General features: G+C 51.0%; 1 protein-coding gene across 3 annotated transcripts; it reads left to right on the forward strand.

Annotated features, from left to right (window-relative positions):
• Positions 1–251: 251 nt before the first annotated feature.
• On the forward strand, positions 252–19,953 carry PITX2 (paired like homeodomain 2). 3 transcript variants are annotated; one of them, XM_067735314.1, is made up of 5 exons: positions 252–556; positions 4,358–4,413; positions 4,881–5,018; positions 16,067–16,272; positions 18,691–19,953. In XM_067735314.1, the coding sequence occupies exons 2-5, from the start codon at positions 4,368–4,370 to the stop codon at positions 19,252–19,254; spliced, it is 954 nt and encodes a 317-aa protein (XP_067591415.1). In that variant the 5' UTR covers positions 252–556; positions 4,358–4,367; the 3' UTR covers positions 19,255–19,953. The 3 variants fall into 3 exon arrangements, with proteins under 3 accessions (XP_067591415.1, XP_067591416.1, XP_067591413.1); XM_067735315.1 differs by lacking the exon at positions 4,881–5,018 and having other exon boundaries at positions 256–556; XM_067735312.1 differs by lacking the exons at positions 252–556; positions 4,358–4,413; positions 4,881–5,018 and adding an exon at positions 14,322–15,212.
• Positions 19,954–20,619: the final 666 nt, after the last annotated feature.

A 20,619-nucleotide genomic window follows, 5' to 3' on the forward strand; every position in this document is an offset into this window, starting at 1 on the left:
CTGTCTAAGCGCCCTGCCCGGCTCCCTCTCCTGTTTCGCTCTCCCGGCTCCTTCTCCAGCTCCCGACTCCGCGGCCCGCCGGCCTCCACCTCTCTCCCCTGCCCCGTTTCCCGTCGCCCCTGCGGGCTCCCCCCGCGCTCGCCCAAGCGCTGCGCTCGCCCCTTGATCGCCCGCCGCGCTGCCGGCTCGGCTGCCCGCCCGCCCGCCAGCCCGCCACTGTGCAGTGGAGTTTGGTGGAATCTCTGCTGACGTCACGTCACTCCCCACACGGAGTCGGAGCTGAGGGAAGAGAGAGGGATGAGAGCGAGGGAGGGGAGAGAGAGTGCGAGAGCGAGCGAGAAAGCTGGAGAAGAGCAGAAAGAAACGGCCAGTGACGGCTAGATTCCGGAGGCCACTGCGCGCCCTTGGACCCCCTCGGAACTCGGCGCCCTCCGGAGCCTCGCCGCCCTCTCGGCCCGGCTTTCGGGCGTTTGCGGTGCAGCCCGTGCCTCGGTTCGCTGGAAATCTCTCCGGGACGCGGCGGGACGCGGAGACAGCAGCTCTCTCCCGGTAGCCGGTAAGTGGAGGCCGTCTCTCCCGCAGGGATGTGAGATAATGCGAGTTTGGAAATTTGTTCCACTTTGGAGAATTTTCACCGTAGGTGATTTGTGGCTCTTGGGGCTGCCTTTCCCCCGAGGTAACGCAGTTGGCAAACAGACCTCGCAAAGCCCTGTTCCTTTCGTCCCCAGTCACAGACGCTAACAATCTACGGGGTGCTGAAGTCGAGTGGGAAGCGAGACCATGGCTGGCATTTAAAAGGAGGTATCTTCCCTTAAATCTTGGTGCCAACACTACAGGGACAAATCCTCAAACTGAGGATTAGCATTCTCAAGATAAAGGGCTCTGTACAAAGTTTCAGCTATTGGAAGATTAGCCCCCTTCCCATTGTTACCAATTGGAAAAAGATTCCATCTTAACTGGCAGTGAGTGACCTCTCAGGCCCAAGCGAATTACCTGGGAGCCAGGCCTGAATGCCAAGCTCACACAATTACTTCGGATTATAAATCCTTTAAATTGATTACCAGTCAATTCCAATCTTGCACTTCGGGAGATACATTTTAAATGGGTGCAGGGGACAGGACTGTTTTCCAACCGTCCACAAGAAAAAAATTATGATTCTAAATCTGAGAAGTATGTTTCTCTTTTTAATACAATTTAATGATTTTACTTTCCTAAGCAGTTTAGAAATCAAACCATCATAGGGTAGTGTGATTTTTATTTTACTCTTTTTTTCTATTTGTGCAAGTAGCATGTCTTACTAAACTAAATTTTTAAAGAAATTTACTATCATGAATTAAAATAATATAGGAAATTCATACATTCTAAAATATTTTATGAAAAATTTGATTTTGAGAGATTTCCTTGCATTCTTTTTAGGCCATTAATAAGAATTAAAGATGCTTTTAATATCGTTTTGGAGGAAATCCATCTAAAAATTCAAATACCAGTTATGTCAAGGAAACAAAGCACTTAAGCAATATAGATTGAGGATTTTTGTTGATGTAACAAAATAAACATACAAGGTTTCAACAATCAAACCTTCCCTAAAAATGAAATAGCTACTTCATTTATGGAATGTTTTGCTCTACCTCAGAAAAACTACACTTAAATTATTCAGGTGCTTTGTTCCTCAAGTTGAGCATGTTTGTCCTCAAGTGTTCCTGAAGCATCGATATTAATTGGTTTAAAAGAAGGCTTAAACTGCTAAAATACAGAACTATGTTAAGCAGTATTTTAATTTCCTTAAATGATTACCCACTGCAAATTAATTTACTGACTAATCTCACTAATTTAGTTCATTGAAAACATATGTTCTTGCCATGTTTATTTTTAAACTTTCCATTAAAGATTTTGTTATAGGGTAACAACTTGAATGGAAAGGAGGGAAATGTGAAAGGATGTGGAATTATTAGGACTATATTTCATTCCTGCAATTTCATCTTTTGGCAGTCAGCAGAAATAATTTTTAAGTAAATTGTTTTATTCCTTAGGGCTTGCCTGCCTGCCTGCCTTAGCCAGTGTGGCTCTGGGTGCTCCCATTAGCTGTGTCGTGCTTTTTAGTAAGCTCACAATAGAAAACTCACGTTGGCCAAAACAAGATTGCCTGGCGTATACATTCCAAGCAGGACATGAACTTTTGGGGTGAGAACAACTTCCCAACGGGAAAAGTTGCTCATCTTAATTTGTGAGATTAGCCATTGAAGCCAGTCTCTAAATCCGGCAGCCAAATTTGTCTTGTAAGACTTGCCTTGACAGGGCAAGTTTAAGGATCAGCAGGCAGGAATTGGAGGTCTCTTTCTAAAAATTACCTTCCCCAGATATTTAGACTCAATTCATCTAGTAAGCCTGGTCATTATATGAAGGAGAAAAAAAAAAGCAGGTTTCAGGACTCATTTTGACTGCAAAATAAATCCCCAAGTCATAAGGACATGTAGGAGTGAGCTAAGAAACATGCCTTGACCTTCTTTTCAGTCTTTAGAGAGGAGTTCTTGAAGATTTGTTTTGTATTGCTTTGTTTGGTCTTCAGCACTGAAGCTTGGGAGTGGGGGGAGAATGTGTAATAATTGACTGACTTTACACTGAGCTACCCGATCTTTTTCTCTTGTATATTTTACTATTAAAAAAAATAAAAACTATTTGCGGTTACCATCTGCAAAGCTCTGGCTACCGGCTAATAATGCAGCCAATTCAGAAGTTAAAAAAAAAAAAAAGATTATCGAAATGAGGATGACATGCAAATTTCCCCTGAAATTATCATAAGTAAACATTTGAAGTCTGGACTAATAAAATCCCATCTGTGTTACTTCATATCGAGTTAGTAGAAAGCTGTGATAATGAATTTTGTAATATCTCATGAACAGACATCTCAATCAGGGACTAATCCTGTGATTTTACTGCAGAATCACTAAATCTGGAGCCACCAAACTGCTACTTCTGGGCCCCCGGGCCCGCAAGCATCGGCAGAGCCCCCGCCCGCGTCCACGCTAGCGGGTGGGGGAACCGCCTGGCGGTCCCCATCCCTGGAGCCCCACGCCGCCGCGCGGGGCAGCCCCTCCTCTAGGCAGCGACCTTGGCCAGAGGCCCCTGGGCCCCGGCTCCTTCCAGGAGAGGCCGAGGAGCCGGGAAATGCGACTCCGCCAGAGCCAGACCCCCCCTAGCTCCCTGCCCAGCCTCCGCCCCTTGCGCAGCAGGGTATCGCCCGCCCCCCAGCCCCAGCCCCGGACCTGAGTGAGGTGGGCCCTTCCGCCGCCGGCGTACCCTGGGTAGCGTGGAGCGAGGCAGGCGCCGAGATCCAAGGGGCCTGAGGAGCGGGCACCTTTCTTTCCTTCCGTCTTTAAAGCAGCCGCGGCTCTTCTACCCACCCCGACAGAGCCCCTCGCCACCCACCTCTCCCGGTTTGCTCGTGGCGGAGAAGGGGGCGCACGTTAAACGCTTGGCTCGCTGCGTTGTGGTTGGAAATTTGGAGAAGATCTGGTTTGCCGGGGAGGAGAAGGGGGAGAACTGGAGGAGCCGGTCTCTCAGAGCTATTTCTCTGTCCTCGGCGGGCAGTAAACCCTCCGGGGGACGTTTGCCACGCTCTCCTCAATCTCAGTCACTTCACCCCGTTCCCCTGCTCTGCGATCTTAAATCATACTTTAGGGTAAATAAATGGCCGGGTGAGTATCTCCAGGGCAAAGTGTGGCTAAATATGGAAAAGTGGCTCCTGATGGATGAGAGGCCCGAAGCCAGCTCGCTCCTGGAGCACCCTAGGCCTAGGGAGTCCTGTTCGTTTCAGAATTACAGAAAATCGAGGGGAACTGTTACCTAGGACAGGAACAAGTTGACTCTGGCACTCTATAAATGTTTACTAGGCTTCAGCTAACGGACAGCCACTGTGCTGGCCTTCACGTGCAACTCTCCAAGGAGAAAGTCCTCTTCACTCATCCCCAAATTTTGTATCTGCTAAGGCTGTCCTCGTGTTCAGACGGGCTTTTAACCCCTGACACAGACTCCCCTGTGAGTAGTTCCACAGCCTAGGTTCCCAGAACACGGTGACTTGATCGGCCAAGAGCTCCTGGACCCATTTGCTGCAACTCTGGAGGCACATTCCCTCGCCCCTCTTTGGTAAACATTCAGATGTCCTGGACCGGGGGCAAGGGTGGGAATGAGGCTGGGCTGCCAGAGACTGTCAGGTTCGAGAAACACGCCTGAAACCTAGCACAGACTAGGCGCCTAATAGCTAGTGTCGAAGTCGTCTGCCCCACAGGTAGCCTGCTTTGAGCCCTGCGCGCTCGCCCGCCGCCGCTTCTCACAGCCCTCCTTCTCTTCCATTTTGCAGATAACGGGGAATGGAGACCAACTGCCGCAAACTAGTGTCGGCGTGTGTGCAATTAGGTAAGAGTCGTTTCTTCCGCCAGGGTCACCCGACGGGAGACCGCGACACGCGAGGGCGGCGAGAGGGCACTGGTCCCGTGGCGAGGCCGCGCGACGGGCGCTTCCCCGAGGGGTCGGCCAGAGCAGGAAGGAAATCAGAACCAGGACGCCGGTGGCCTCTCCCAGTGGGGGGTTGTGGATAGAGAGGGAGCCTGTCGCCGCGTGTCGAAGCCCCGGGCCTCCGCCTCCCGACGGGAGCTGCTGGCAGCCGGGGAGGCGCGGAGAGAGAACGCCGCCCTGCGCCGGGTTGCCAGAGGGTCCGGGAGACGGGAGTGTCCTCCGCTCTTTCCTCTAACTGGGTCTTTGCTCTTTGTCCCTCTTTCTCCTCCGTCCTGCCTCCCTCTCCCAACCTCCTCGACCCCCGCTACTTTCCGCCGCCATCCGGGGCGTCTCTCTCCCGGCACGTGGGGCGGGCGCGCGTGGCCCAGGCGTGCAGCCGGCGGCCGTTGAATGCCTCTTCCCCAAAGACTCCGAAATCAAAAAGGTCGAGTTCACGGACTCCCCCGAGAGCCGGAAAGAGGCGGCCAGCAGCAAGCTCTTCCCGAGGCAGCATCCCGGCGCCAATGGTAAGGCCGAGAACGAGGCGCAGGCCGCGCGCTGGGCACCAGCCTCCGGTCCTCTGGGGCTCGGGTGAGACGCACGCAGGCGAGGCCGCCAGACGGGGCGCGCCTGCTCGGAACTTGGCCTCTGGTTGGGATGGGAAGCAGCCGTCCAAGGAACGTTAATTCCCTTCCCCAAATTATACTGCACTCCTGAGACCCATCACCTCTCCCTCTCCTTCTCGCTCTCTCCTGATCATCTCCTGATGTGTGGCCTGATCTGTGCACACCCCCAACCTACCTCTGTGCCGCTAGCTGGCGTGGAAAAGTGGTCCAACAGCGACCTCTGTCGCTCACCACGTCCCACTGCATGCAGCAGCGGCAGGGCCCACCCCGTACCGACGGCCCTCGGCCGCGCCCCTCCCAGGCTTGTGGGCGCGGGGTTTACCGCGGAAGGCCAGCACGCGAGGCTCGGGCTGGCGTAGGTTCGCCCCGGCGGCGAGCTGACAACAGCCCTGCAGAGCCTGAGGGCAGCAACTGCGCGCAGCAGCCGAGGGTGGAATGGAGTGTGTGCCCCTGTCGACACGAACCTACCTGTTGTGCTGGTTGCGGGATCTCGGGTTTTGGTAGTGTGGTTGATCGGTTTCACTCTGGACAAGGCAAGGGATATTGCTGCTCAAAGTGTGCAGGCGTGTGTCAAACTTAAAACGTCTCCTACGCACAGATCTTGTTGAATTGAAACGTGTCTTTTAGGTGTGTGTGTGTGAGAGAGAGAGACAGAGACAGAGAGAGACAGAGAGACAGAGAGGGGATGAGAGGACAACCTTTCCTTTGGAATACGTGAAAAACTCAAATTTACCGTTCGTCTATTCTCCGTGTTTTCCAGGCCCCTTAATAAATAAGTGCCTATCCTTAGGAGGTTGTTGACCTTTGATAACGTGAGGAGATAAAGCCCTCACAGTCCTCAGCCCCTAACCCCCTCTTTCCGGATTAAAGTGTAAGGATACAAATGTAATGTGTGCTAGAGGGGAGCGAATTGGGACTCCCCGCCAAGTAAACAAACCGTATTACCGAGAAGAAAACAAAAGCCCCGCACTGGGCTTCCCAGTGAATTGGAGAGAAAAGCATCATTTGTTGGAATAAAACGTCTAAAGTGGTGTGGAGCACAACGGCCTCGACACTGCGCAATATCGCTAAGTCCTCCTGCTGGGCCAGTTAAACGCTCACTTGTCCGGGATTAACCCCATGGGGTTAAATGGGGCCATGTAGAGATAACGTCGGGTGATTTCTGTCATTAAGATTGTGTTAAATTCTTCTTCTGTTTGATAATCGGTCGTAAAAATAAATTATTACACCAGAGTATGTTTGGGATATGGTTAAAAATCAAGAGCAGCGATGACTCCCGGGGAAAATGCTTTGTGCGTGTTCAGCGCCGGCTCCGGCCAGGCTAGGGGAGCTCCCCAGTCTCGCTTCGCACAGCGCGGGCCGGCCGCGGTCCAGCCGAGGTTGACATTTCTCGCAGCGCTGGGAGCCGAGAGATGCAAAATGTCTCCTCCCACCCCCACCCCAATCCAGTGTTTTCTTGACCCCAGGAATGGTTTCTGAGGACAGGTGGCTTCCACGAGAGCTTAGGACCCCTTGGAGGGGAAGCCTGAGGTGGGATGGGGGCTTCCTAGGTGGGCAAGAGGCGGCGGAGAGCCGGTGAGTCCTGTCTGCTCCTGTCACCGTTCAGGCAGGCGCTCCTGGGCGTTCGCTTTTGGTAATTAGCAAACAAATAAAGAGCTAGAAATAACAAACGATTGTTTTCTTAACCATTATGTTCAGGCCCGGATTATTTTAGTGCAGTGATAGGCTCTTCCCCACACAGCTAAGTCTGTTTTCTACCTTTTGGACCGAAGAGGAAAATTGCTGCCCAAACATGTTTAATGCCATTAATTAAGAAGAGACACGTGATAGGAAAAATGCTGAAATTCTTGATTTTATTGGCGTTTAGGGAATGGGATTAGACCAAAAATGTCACACACGAGTGGGCAAAGCCATAGAAGGAAGGTTGCCACAGTCCCCTTTACTGAGTAGAAGTAAATTTAACTTATGGAATATGCAAACTCCTATCGACAGCCTGCGAAAGAAAGAGAGAAAGAAAGAAAAGAAAAGAAAGAAAGAAGGAAAGAAAGAGAAAAATGATTTTTCTCCTTAATTTTTTAGTTTTTATTTGCTTTTTTTTTGGCTTTTAAAAAGAAAAGTGTTTACAATGACATGCGATTTTCGAAAAGGGCCATGCTATTCTATTATTGGTACTATTCTCCCTCATCCCCCCAAAACACGGTGTCCTCACTGAAGACTGAAAACGTTTTCGGAGTTGACAGTGTCGACCTCTGGGAGGCCCGACCTCTGCGTCCCATCGCAAGCGAGTCCCCATCCCCTTGATACCCACAGCCTGGCTAGAACCCCGAAACGGGAGGGGGCAGGGAGTAGGCTGAAGATCCCCTAAAGCCAGGGGTTTGAGAGAGGGTGAAGAGAGGGGTGGCTAGGTATGGCAGGTGAAGACAGGAAGAGTTGACAAGTTAAACAGCATCCCCCACACAGAAGGGGCAGAGGCCCGCTTAGAACATCCCCCTGGAACAGAGGTCCTTGGCTTTTCCCCGCTTTGGGTGTCCCGAAAGGAGCTCCGTTTGGAGGAACTCAAAAAGTTGTCTTCGCCTTCGGGAAGAGGACGGAATGATCCTCCCCTGTCAATACCTTTAAAGTTTAGGGGCCGTGGCTCTGGATTCGCAGCTGGAATCGACCGAGCTGCCGCCTTTCGGTCCCCGAGCCTGGCTTCGCGACCGGACCGGGGGCGGGTACCTTCGCCGGGCCTCCCCCAGCGATGCCATTAATTTTTAAATCGTTTTGGCAGAGCAGTTGGGCTGAAAGTGTTCGACCCGGGCGTCTGGTGCGCGCAGACTTCCTTCCCTAGGGACAGGGACTCCAAGGCCCCGCCGCGACACACACCGTCTCCTGCGGCAGCAGCCGGGTGCCCGTCTTCTTCAGAGCACCCGCGGTAACCCCCGCCGCCTTGGCGGCCGCAGAGCCCTATTCACTCAATCACCAAATGCTTGCGGAGCACATACACCGTGGATTCCTAATGTATCCCCCCCCGCGCCCCCCAAATCAAATCGTCTGGTTTCCCTTCGCCGTTACAGAGCTATTTTAATGCTCACAAGGAGCACCGCGAAAGCAGCCCAGACCACCTCCAGCAAAAGGCAAAATGGTGCTGCGTGGGGCGGCGCTCCGGCTTGAGCGTGGTCAGAAAGAAGGGGGGGTGTTTAGAAAGGTGGAGGGCTCTTAGTGCGAAGAGGGGTCAGGGGACCGGGGCGTGCTGCAGAGGCGTGAGGTCTCCGGAAGCGCGGAGCTGGGGAAGGGGAGAATTCCATTTTTTTTCTACCCACACCCCACCCCACGCCAAATCTGCAGCTTATCGGTAGAAGCTGCCTCTCCTTTCTGTGTGGGTTTTTTTTCCTCCCAAGAGGGGAAATTGTCCAAAAGTAGTCAGTCCCAGCGGATTTCCGCCCGCACAGTAGTCTTTACAGGTCGCGTTCCTCGGTACTGACGCGGTGCGCGCCCAAAGTTTCGCGAGGCTGGCTCGACTGTCATCCCGCACCGCCCGCTGTTAATATATGCAGCAGTTGTTAGAGCGACTCGGGGGAGAAGGAAATGTATAACGAAAGCTTATTCGTGAGCAGGAATATACTAATGGAACAATCTGATGTCTTCTTAATCCTATGTAAAAAGCTTTGTCGTCTTCCTAATATTGACTGAATGGGTAATTAATGGCTCTTCATCTAGGCGAATACCCTGTAATCCAAAGATAGGCAAAAGACAACAAGCCCAAGGTAGAAGACAAAAGGCCCAACTGCGGCCGCCACCCTCCTTCCTCCCACCCCCCGCTCAGCGTCTTCAAATGGGAAAGTTTCCTCTCAGGAGAAAAAGGCAAGAGTGGGAGAATATACATACCTTTCCTGGGCTAGACGTAATCACAGAAGCTGGCCGCCCCGCTCAGTTCTCCACTACTCCGTCTTTTCCCCACCAGTCCTTCCCTCCGCTTTTCTCTCTTCTCCATTCCTCTAGAAAGTCTCCCCCATTGTGGCCCTGACCAGCACCTTTTCCCCCAAGGCACCCATCTTTCATTTAAGGAAGTGATTGATAACAGAGGACCAACATACAAGGTCCTCAGAAGACTCAGGCAAAGGACTGAGCTCCTTTCTGATCCTGAGGACGCTCCTTTCTTTTACAACTTAAGGCAGACAGTCTGTGAGGACTAAGGTAGTTGGGAAGGGAGGGAAGAAATGAATAGAAGGAGAGAGAGCAGGCAAAATTACGTGTATGTGTTAAACAGCGATAGGGAGTGATGCAGTCAACTTCATTGTGAGGATGTGACATGAAGAGTGCCCAAGATTCTCCCAGCATGTTTTTAACAGGCTGACATTTTAATTTAAACCTTTAGAAGTAATATATTACTTGTGTTACGACAATGATGTGGGTTCCTTTTTTTTTTGTCAGCTGACAGTTTTTAAAATATTATTTCACTAGGGAAATAAAAGCTTCATCTCAGATTATAGGTGGGTATTTTTGGATTTATGTGATTTATGGTCACCATGACAACTAATGCTGAATGTTAGCTACCAGCATGTCTGGGAGAGGGAAGACAGAAAGAAGGGGAACAAGAGAAATAGAAAGGGAGACGGGACATGAGCTGAAGAGGGAAAATAGAGAAAGAGGAGCATTTCAATCCCCCTTTTTTTTTTTTAAGTAACTTTAGTTAGTCCCTTGTCATTTCTATCTGTCTGGACCTAGATGTTGATGTTTATCTCATTCCTCTATCTCTCTCTTACCTCTATACACAAATATACCGTTCTCTTTATTTTACTTTTCCACGACTAGTTGCAGTTCGACGATTAAATGAGCCCCTAATAAACCTGTAGCATTAACAGGCTGATGTGAAAAGGCATTACAGCACGTGGGTTTAGTGATTGCGGTAGTCCTCCCACCTCCCCGACCCCCCTCGAATCTCTCGCTCTTCTCTCCACCCGCCAGTGTGGGGTGAAGAGAACCGCCCAGCAGCCAGCTATCCCAAACTTGAAGCCACAGTGTGGGAACGGAAATATGGGGACCATTTGCAGGGACCCAGAGAGGACGGATGTTGCTCAGTACCTCTACAGACTTCTGATTCCGAAAAGAATCCGCCACTTTTTACAAACCTGCACTTTTTTATTCCATTTAGGGAATGGGGGAGGCGGAATCAGCCACAATAAAGCCTTTAATTTCTGGGTGCTTCGGCTTCGTGACTGGGGTGGGGGGAGGACAGTGAAGCGGCCCTTTCCAGCTTGATTTGCGGGCAGAGAAGAGCCAGGCAGGGGAAGGAGGGGAGGCAGAGCCACTTCTCCGGGCAAGGTGCAAGGTCTCCCTCTGACCTCTGCGCCTAACACCGCACGCTCGCGCATACACACACTCACGCCTGTCACGTGCCTCCGACCTGAGTCCGGGCGGGTCTCGTCCTTGAGCTGGCCTGGACGGGAGCGAGACTACCACCCCTCTACGGCCTGACAGCGCAAGGAGACATCTAACTGAACCATCTTCCAGGTGAGCTTTGAGGACAGATTTTTTTTTTTTTTTTCCCAGAAGTCAAGGGTCACTTGGTTGGGTCCCAGTTCATATCCCGGCCGCCACAGCCGAGAGTTTGGCGGCGCTACCCAACCCATTCTCGCCGCAATGGCCAGAGGGCCTTTGTGCAACTAACCCTGAAGAGTGTGAAATTAAATAAGACCTTAAGGCTGGTAATCGGTGGCAAATACCAGCTCAAAACACGCCTGACCCCGTGTCACACATTTCCCTCCTCAAGGGTCTTTCTTTGAAAGAATAAGCAAGAAAACCCGATTGAGACGATCCCTGATTTCTTCTGAGTGGAAAACCCAAAGCCGCGCTGGGCTTCCTGTCCTTTCCCCACCGCAACTGTGCAGCACCTCCAGCTTCCCCGAACCGACCATGCTGGGTTTTTTCTGAATTGGCAATTTCTGTGATGGAGGCTGAAGTCATAGTAATTTCTAGGACCAGTCAAAGAAGAGTGGGGGACAGGCGGGTAACAGTAGCTCTGAACTGACAGAATACCTAAGGTTCCCTTACTTCCAGCTCCTTTGTCATCTGTATTGCCTATACATTTGCACCCACAGGTTTTTTGTAGATTAAATCTAAAAATTGCCCACCACCACTAGAGTTTTAACTGAAAAATGTTTCTTCATTCCCCACTACATACTTGCTTTTCCTCATCTAGACTTTTCATGTTGGAGCACTCCTACCACCGGTGGAGTGAACGCTGTTGGGGCTGGAAAGGGTATCACCCAAACTCAGAGTGTGTGAAGTGATTAGAAGATTAGGAGAGAGTTGAAACTCTGGCTAGAAAAATGCAAAGAAATACCTCCCTGCCTCAGTTGGGGTTTTTCTTGGGGGGGGGATATATTATGTATGTGTATTTCTATCTATAGATAGATATATGCGTATGTATATATGATTTCATTTTTGCGTAACCAGAGTTCTTCAAGTAATTTGTCTTTCTTTATTCTCCACTTGACTTTGCAATGGATCAATATAGTTTAAGATACCTTATCTTTTTAGGCTTTCAGGCTGATCACCAGCATTTCCACACGTTGGCACTACGGGGAGCTGTCATTTGCCCTTAGATTTTTCACCCACTTTGGAGGTTGGTTTAGGTCCTTCATACTGTATTTGCCTTGAGGAAAGTTCTGTTAGTCAACAGAGCCAAAGAGCTTAAATCAAAATTCCATGGGTTTAATGAGAGATGGGCTTAGAAATCTACATGGCTCTGTGGAGCTTCTCAGCTCTCCTGAGTAAGGAGTTTTGAAAACCACTCAGAGCCTCCACCAAAAATTGCAACTCCAGGGTTTGAATGTTGAAGAGACAAGGAAAAAAAGTATGCTCACTATGGAGGAGAATCTTTCATTCTTTGATGTGATTGAGTTTCTTTGTGATATGAAGGCTTGAGCGTATGGTATTGTGGGGATTGCAGCTATGCTGAGGTTTAAGAGAAGATACTAGAATATGATTAGTAAACACATTGGGCAGAAAAGGGCTGGATTCATATTGACTTACTTATAGGTCATCAGTTGGCAGTGTAATGGGAGGAAATATTTACTTTACACATATACTTTATGGTCTTGGGGGAATTAGAGGAAATTCAATAAGAAAATGGTGAGAAACATTTAAAACCCTTATTTAAAAGACTTAAGCAAATTAGTGTCTTATCAGATTAAAAACCACTACAAATGTAAGAGCATTGTCTTCAGTGAAACACTGGGGGGTCTGAGAAGGAGATTCTCCACCAAATCTCAGGGATAAAATGCATCATTTAAGCACCAGTTAATGAGCAGAATGTAAATTAATTTAACCTTCTTTACCAACAGGCTGCTTATGTAACATGTATAATTTAGTGATAAGATTTCAGGACCTAATATAGCTGGACGTATGAGCCTCAGCTAATGCAGACCTGTCACATGAGGATGTGTTCTGCTCTAAGCAGGTGTGTGTATGCATGGAATGGGGTTAACTGGAATAAAAGGTTAAAACCAGAAATGCTGATTTAAAGCTTCCTATGAAGAAAGTTCCTCCTTGTAGCTAAATTCTTCTTAAAGTGGCATGATACTTTGGGGAGAGACTGAAGAATTCTCATTTGGTTCTTGGACTGCTCTCAAGCTTGTTTAAAATGGGGGAGGAGTTGCAGATATGGTGGGGGGGAAGCGGGAGCAGGGCAAAGGAGAGACACATAGGTTACAAACGTATTTGTAGTCTGCTTCGTCCACTCTGCCTCAGATTGAAAAGTTTCCCAATCTTGGGAACAAGGACAAGGAGGGAGTTTTCTGAAGATACCTCATACTGGTGTTGCAAATCATTGACTGTAACGTCAAACAAATACACATTCAGGGATGATAACACTAACTCCACAATAAAGCAATCATCAATGCAGAAACCCAGGGGAGATTAGTTTGTGCTCTCCAGCTGACCTAAGCCGGAGGACAAAAGGACTTTCACAAATTATTTTGAATGATAACTTTGAGTTTCTTTCTTTAATTTCTTTGGAAATAGAGCTGTAAAGATTTAGATGTCCCCAAAGGTGTTTTTTCCTTTTGTTTTAAATAAATGAACAAGGCTTTGCTTTTCCTTGCTGAATGTTCTCCTAGGCTTTTGCCGACAACCTACTGCCTCTGCCTATGGACTCCACCAATTCAAGACAGCCTGGAGCTCCTAGGAATAGAAAATGACTTAAAAATTATCCTTGAAATTGGTTATTTGGCAACATTCTTAATTGTATGGAAATTCATTAAAGCATATTTTATATATAATTAGCTCAAGGTTGTTGATTCTACAGGCTTTATGGGTTTGAATCTGGTAACAAAGTAAACAAGAGAGTTGAATTTAAAGCGTGGCTCTCTCGGGTTAGGATGAGCTTAATACAGTGTATAAGGAATTTGAAAGCTCTCGGATATGTGTCTGAATCAATGTTAAGTAGAATGGATAAGCTTTCAGCATTTTGAAAATGCTGGGTTAGAGTTTCTAGTCTATTGTGTGTTTTCTGTCTGGGGACTAATAAGCATTACAGAGAACGTGATCTGAGGCGACTTTTTATTCTTGTATAAATCCAGAGTGAACCACCAAACAGTTGTTCGTTTAAAGTCAAGGTAATTTTCTTTTGACGGATCCATTTGCTTCTCGAATTCTAATTTATTAGCCTCTCTTGGCTCTGTCTTCTTTGCAATTAAAGTAAAGCTTCTTCAGATTAGCTCCGCAGCATTCACTTGACAGACTGTTTGGAAAATTTAAGATCGGAGAGATGATTTGTTGGTGTTCTGAAATTTTTCTGGTTTTAAGTAGCATGTCTCCTCTCCATACGGGGGAGAAAAACACCTCTCGGTGGGAAATGAATGTAGTGAGACACAAAAGGAAGGAGGGGAGGGTGGCTGGGTGTCTTGTTGATCCTTATACCTCTCAGCCTTCGATCTTTCCGCTTCTTTCTGACGAGCCTTTTACTCCCAGCCGCATATTTCCACCTCCCCACCAGAACTAAAAGCCGGATCGTCTTTGGCCGGGCCGGAGCAGAATTCCCGGGAGCCGCCGGGTGTAGACTCGGCGGGCACAGCGAGGTATTAGCCCGGCCCCGCACAGCTGATAGGTGCAGACAGGACTGTCCCTCGGTCGCGGCTCGGGGGCTCCTGATTGGTGCGGAGTCACGTCACTCCAGCCGGCGAAGGGTCTGGGAGGAGGCGGGGAGGGTTGGGGAGGGCAGCGGCCGAGTGACGTCTCGGCACCAGGAAGCCCGCCTCTGGTTTTAAGATGTTAGGCCAACAGGGAAGCTTGGAGCCGCAGAGCTGGTCCGTCGCTCGCCTGGGTGCTGGGACCTGAGCTGCGGCGAGGCCGGGCTCGAGCTCGACCGCCCGAGGGAGTGTGCGTGTGCGCACCGCGGAGGGTGCGCCCAGAGGCCCGCGCCGCTGCCGCCGCCGCCGCCGCAGGAGATCTAATAACAGCTACCTGTCCCTGTCACTCTTGACACTTCGCTGTCAGGGCTGCCGCGCGGGGGGCGGGCAGAGCGCAAACGGCGGCGTTAGCTTTCCTTATTGGAGGGGTACTGGAGGGAGGGAAGAAAGGGGTCTTTGCCCACTCTTGTTTCGCTTTGGAGCTTGGAAGCCTGCTCCCCAAAGACGCTCCGAACCGTGCTCTCCTACCCACATCCCCATATCTCCTTTGGCCCGCTGACTTTCGGCCGCCGGACCCTTTCGCTTGAGCCTTCCGAAGGGGACTGGGGCGGCTCGGCTCGAGGACTCTGCCGGGGTTGTGTTCCCTGCTCTGCCCGCGGCGGCCACCGCGAGGAAACTCCGCGCCTAGAGCGGGAAGCGGAGCAGGCGGCGGCGGCGGCGGGGCTTCGGCCGGGCGGCAGCCCAGGACTCGTAGGGCGGCGCGCTCCTTCGTCCATGAACTGCATGAAAGGCCCGCTGCACTTTGAGCACCGAGCAGCAGGGACCAAGCTGTTGGCCGCCTCCTCGTCCTCCTCCTGTCACCATCCCCAGCCGCTGGCCATGGCTTCGGTCCTGGCTCCCGGTCAGACCCGCTCCCTGGACTCTTCCAAGCACAGGCTGGAGGTGCACACCATCTCTGACACCTCCAGCCCCGAGGCCGCAGGTAAGGCGCCGCGTGGCCCCGCGCCGCTCGGCCCTTCTCGCCCCCGAGGAAGTCGGCCCCTCCTGGGGGAGGCGTGGTGGGAGTGGTCCTGTAGCCCGCTCCCCGCAGAACTTCTGGTGCCAGGGTTGTGTTGACCCCTCGTCCCGTTCGCTCTGCCTGGACTGCCCGGCTGGGGTGGCGCGATCCACGCGGGCAGTTCTGCCGCCCTCCCTATTCCGATCCTGGCCTCCTTTCTGTTTTTTGGGTCACAAAAATCCCAGTATCTCCATTCGAAGACCTTCAGAGGCCGCTCCCCGAGCCCCCATGCGTCCCCTGTTCTGCTCTCGGCTTTCAGCTACCAAGAAGCTCCGCTTGTTAGAAAAATATTTGTGAAACTACGCCTCAGAAGAACAGGCGGTTTTCCTAAAGGGCAGAGGAACTTGGGTGCCTCGCCGAATCCCGAAGCCTACTTTTCCTAGCCTTCCGAAACCGCATCGAAATCTGAGCTTTTTACGAGGGGGTTCTGTAAAACGCGCGCGTGTGGGTGTCCCGGGAGATTTGGTGTGTCCACGCAGAAGCTTATAAATATACCTGAAAGCACAGGCTATAAAAATGAGTGTGCCGTCGCAGTGAGATAAACGTGTAAATAAAACGTGCGGCGCTGGAGGAAGAGAGGCGGTGGGGCGCGCACACCCACACTCACGTCTGCACACCCTGCAGACGCAGCTCTTTCCCTGGCCCGGAGCGGCCGCTCCACACCCTCCTCCCCCGCCAGGCAGCCCAGCTCTTCCCCGGCCTCTGCCGCCTGGTCCAGTTGGCGTTCGCGGGTAGCAGGTGGGCATGCTGACGGGGACCTCTGTGTGTTTCGTTTTCAGAGAAAGATAAGAGCCAGCAGGGAAAGAATGAGGACGTGGGCGCCGAAGACCCGTCCAAGAAGAAGAGGCAGCGGCGGCAGCGGACTCACTTCACCAGCCAGCAGCTGCAGGAACTGGAGGCCACTTTCCAGAGGAACCGCTACCCGGACATGTCCACGCGCGAAGAAATCGCCGTGTGGACCAACCTTACGGAAGCCCGAGTCCGGGTAGGAGCCCGCACGGAGGCTGGGAGGGCTAGCGGGGAGGGCGTTGCGGGGATGCCGGCCCTGTAGCCCGGGAGAGAGTGTGGAAGGCAGCGCTGTCCGGGAGGGCTCGGGTGGGTGCCTTTGCAAAGGCAGATGGCCTCTCACGGCGGCCCCAGTTGCGAGGTTACAGCTCCCTCTTCCGAGACTGGCCGCGGGCCTGGCGCAGGCGCCGGGAGCGGCTCCGGCTCCACGCCCCGACCCACTGCGCGCTCCCAAACGCGGCCGCGTGCATTCCCCTACACAGGGCATTGTGTTCCCGGCTTGTATTCGCCAGACGAGCGCTAATAAGATCCGTCCCAGGCCAGGAGCCGAGGACAGGCTCCAACCTGAGCGCCTTTAACAAGGAAAACCCGCCGGAGACACGCAGGGGTTTGCCCTCCCTGGAAAACTTCCGCGCCAGGCCTAGCCCGGCCCTTTCTCTCCTCTCCTCTCCCTCCTTACACAGTCTTTGCGGTTTTTCTGCCATTCAGATCTCTTCCACACCCTATCCCCTGGTTTTGTGATCTGCGGAAGCAGTTTTAATACACAACTGCTACGCTGACGGTCCTCTTAGAAAGAAAAGAAGAAAGACTTTTCGGTTTGGTTTATTTATCTTTTCTCAGGAGACTGTTACTCACACCCTTCCTCCCAATCATAATAGTTTTATTAAAGAAAGGGCTTACCTTTGTAGCAAATCTGTACTTTATGGATTGGCAAAAATGAACTTAAATTACCCAATATCCTGGTTTGTGCTGGTCGGTGGAAAACTCCAAATTTGTTAGGATTCTGGAAGCAGAAAACACGCATAGCAGGAGCCAGAGGCTTTGCTGTTAAAAAAAAAAATGCTCTGGATAGAAAAAGAGCCCCCAGTTAGAGCTGAGAAAACAGAAGAAAACACTCTAGCAATAATGATGAAATGAGACCAAAATGCACTCCCAAAGCCGAGAGACCGAAGGCACTCTCTGAGTGGCATGTGTGCAGGGAATGAGGCTGTGCTAGTGGATAAATGAGCCAGGTTGAAGTTGGAAATGGTTTTAGTTTAACAGCGCAGAGCTACGGCTCAGGCCCGGACCGCGTGTTTTTTTGCACAAGGTCAGTTTTTCGTAGCTCTCACGCGCATCTGGGGATCGGGCCTCACACGTACTCTTCTCGCCTGGGCAAAGTTTAGACGGCCCAGGGTAGAAATGGCAAGTAATTAAAATGAAAACACAATCTATGGGGTCTCCGGAATCCTTCGGAAAACCCTCCCCCCACCCCCTCCGACTTCTCAGCAGCCCCTTCCAAGTTCCTGCCGCCGCAGCGCTGCGCTCAGGCTCCCTGGGACTACCTCCTTCCAGGCCCGCTGCTTGTCCAGCCGAGTGGGCAGTGAGGCGTCCTTTTTATAGCTGTCGGGTGCAAAGAGGAAGGGGGATAAAAAGGAAATCGAGAATGAAAGGGAAAAAGGGGGGGAAAAAAGCGGATTAGGTGGCTGGGCCTGGCTGAGATGTGTAATGTGAAACATCATCGGTGTCAGCTCGGAAATCTCGGGTCAGGCCTCGCTCCAATACACAATAACCGCCGTCTGGGGCTACGGGCGGGCCCGATGTGGATTGAGAATGGGGTTGCGTCTGGGCCACCGGACACGGGTGGGGGCTGGCGGGGCTGGGCGGCCGCCCGCAAAGCCCAGCGACTAGGCCGGGCCCGGCCGGAGCAGCGCCGGGCGCGCGGGTCTGGCCTGGGGTGGGCGGAGGGTATGAAGGACTGGAGCGAAGGGAGGGGAAGGCTGCAAAGCGACTCTTCCCGGGTTCCCGGAGATTTACACGCCAGGCTCGCGGAGTTTAATTAGCTGTCAGGGAGGTGGTCTTTTACTTTTTATTTGGTTATTTTGCTAGGCGAGGAAGGGGGTCGTGGCCTGGCGCCTGTTGAGGGCGCACGTTCCGTGGAGTAGGGGGTGGCGGTGGAGATTCGAGAGGGGAGGAGGAGTTGTAGGAGAGAGAGGTGGCCTCCCAGCCCCTTGCCCTCATCACTGTGGCTTTGGAATGCAAGCAAGTTTGCAAGGTGGCCGGGGAAGGGTTGGGCGGAAAGCCCGCTGCTCTGAGTTTATTTTGCAGTAAGTGTTTTTGGACCCTGAGGAGGACGTGGGTTAGTGAATAAGCCACTCGCAGGCCGCCAGGCGGTGTGCTGGGGTTTGTGGCACAACTCAGAGCCCGGGCTCACAGGCCTGAACCGGCCTGGCCCCCTGCGTTGGGACGGGGCTCTGGCAGCTTGGGGCACGGGGCCGTGGGGTGGGGGTGGGGAACTGTGGCGGGGAGGGTGTGCGGGTGTGTGTTCGAGCGGGGGTGGTTGCTGGTGCTTTCCTGGATCTAGGTTTTACTAATCCGATCTGTGGCGTCTGTTTGCTCCCTTGCCCTCCACCCCCAGGTTTGGTTCAAAAATCGCCGGGCCAAATGGAGAAAGCGGGAACGCAACCAGCAGGCCGAGCTGTGCAAGAATGGCTTTGGGCCGCAGTTCAACGGGCTTATGCAGCCCTACGACGACATGTACCCGGGCTATTCGTACAACAACTGGGCCGCCAAGGGCCTCACGTCGGCCTCCCTGTCCACCAAGAGCTTCCCTTTCTTCAACTCTATGAACGTCAACCCCCTGTCATCCCAGAGCATGTTCTCCCCACCCAACTCCATCTCGTCCATGAGCATGTCGTCCAGCATGGTACCCTCAGCGGTGACCGGCGTCCCGGGCTCCAGCCTCAACAGCCTGAATAACTTGAACAACCTGAGCAGCCCGTCGCTGAATTCCGCGGTGCCCACGCCCGCCTGTCCTTACGCGCCGCCGACTCCTCCGTACGTTTATAGGGACACGTGTAACTCGAGCCTGGCCAGCCTGAGACTGAAAGCAAAGCAGCACTCCAGCTTCGGCTACGCCAGCGTGCAGAACCCGGCGTCCAACCTGAGTGCTTGCCAGTACGCCGTGGACCGGCCCGTGTGAGCCGCGCACTGCGCCGGGATTCTAGGACCGTGCCGGATAGGGCAGCTCTGCCCTTGTTGAAAGACTGGGAATTACGCTAGAAGGTCGTGGGCACTAAAGAAAGGGAGAGAGAGAGAGAGAAGATATAGAGAAAAAGGGAAACCACTAAATTAAAGAGAGCTCCTTTGATTTCAAAGGAATTTCCTCAATGTCTGACATCTTTCACTAAAAAGTATTTCCAACAGTTGCAAGGACACACACAAATGTTTGACTGGATATGACATTTTAACATTACTATAAGCTTGTTATTTTTTAAGTTTAGCGTTGTTAACATTAAAATGACTGAAAGGATGTATATATATCGAAATGTCAAATTAATTTTATAAAAAGCAGTTGTTAGTAATATCACAACAGTGTTTTTAAAGGTTAGGCTTTAAAATAAAGCATGTTATACAGAAGCGATTAGGATTTTTTGCTTGCGAGCAAAGGAATGTATATACTAAATGCCACACTGTATGTTTCTAACATATTATTATTATAAAAAAATGTGTGAATATCAGTTTTAGAATAGTCTCTCTGGTGGATGCAATGATGTTCCTGAAACTGCTATGTACAACCTACCCTGTGTATAACATTTCGTACAATATTATTGTTTTACTTTTCAGCAAATATGAAAAAAATGTGTTTTATTTCATGGGAGTAAAATATACTGCATACAAATTGGTCTGGATTCTTTCTGCCCTCCTCTGTCGCCTGGCCAGGGTTTCTCAGTCACTGCTTCCTAAACAAACCAGTTCCCTCTGCCTGCCTAGTTAAATACACAAGGCAGCAGTACTTATTTAAATTTGGTAGAAATAAATTATAGTCATTCATCAGAAACTAAAAAGAAAAAAGAGGTACTCTCAGAAAAAAAAAGGGGGGGTGGCTGCGAAGTCTGGTCTTGTTTCCCAGATTTTTCTTTGGCTTGCACCCAGAGGATTCCATTATTGCTAGCAATATAAGAGGGAAAGAAGAAAGGGGAAAGAAATTTAGAAAGTACATTAGCTTGGAATGACTCTCAAGTTTACTCCTTTGGGGAGGGGGGAACCTGCACATCCACTAAATTGTTCTGGAGAAGTATGTGTGTATGTATACATCTACAATTTATATACATTCCTCTCAAGAGGAATACGTCTATAAGTTTACAAGGAAACACCTTCAGTTCAAAATATTTAGGCCTCCACGTTTACCTCTCAGGCTTAAGTAGAGAGATTCTTCATGTTATATTACATTACTATTTCCAAATCCTTTCGAGACATTAAAAGAAACAAAGACCATTTCTAATAACCACAGCCCTTTAGTTTCTCAAAGAGCCCAGGGGTTGAGAGGTTAGAGTGGAGTTTCCTG

This window comes from Pseudorca crassidens, chromosome 4 (assembly GCF_039906515.1).
Source record: "Pseudorca crassidens isolate mPseCra1 chromosome 4, mPseCra1.hap1, whole genome shotgun sequence".
NCBI lineage: Eukaryota > Metazoa > Chordata > Mammalia > Artiodactyla > Delphinidae > Pseudorca > Pseudorca crassidens.

Coding starts and splice junctions, on each gene's coding strand:
- PITX2 (XM_067735312.1), top strand. CDS start 15,005: ATGAACTGCATGAAAGGCCCGCTGCACTTTGAGCACCGAGCAGCAGGG. Junction 15,213..16,066: donor CTCCAGCCCCGAGGCCGCAG/GTAAGGCGCCGC, acceptor TTTCGTTTTCAG/AGAAAGATAAGAGCCAGCAG. Junction 16,273..18,690: donor TTACGGAAGCCCGAGTCCGG/GTAGGAGCCCGC, acceptor CTCCACCCCCAG/GTTTGGTTCAAAAATCGCCG.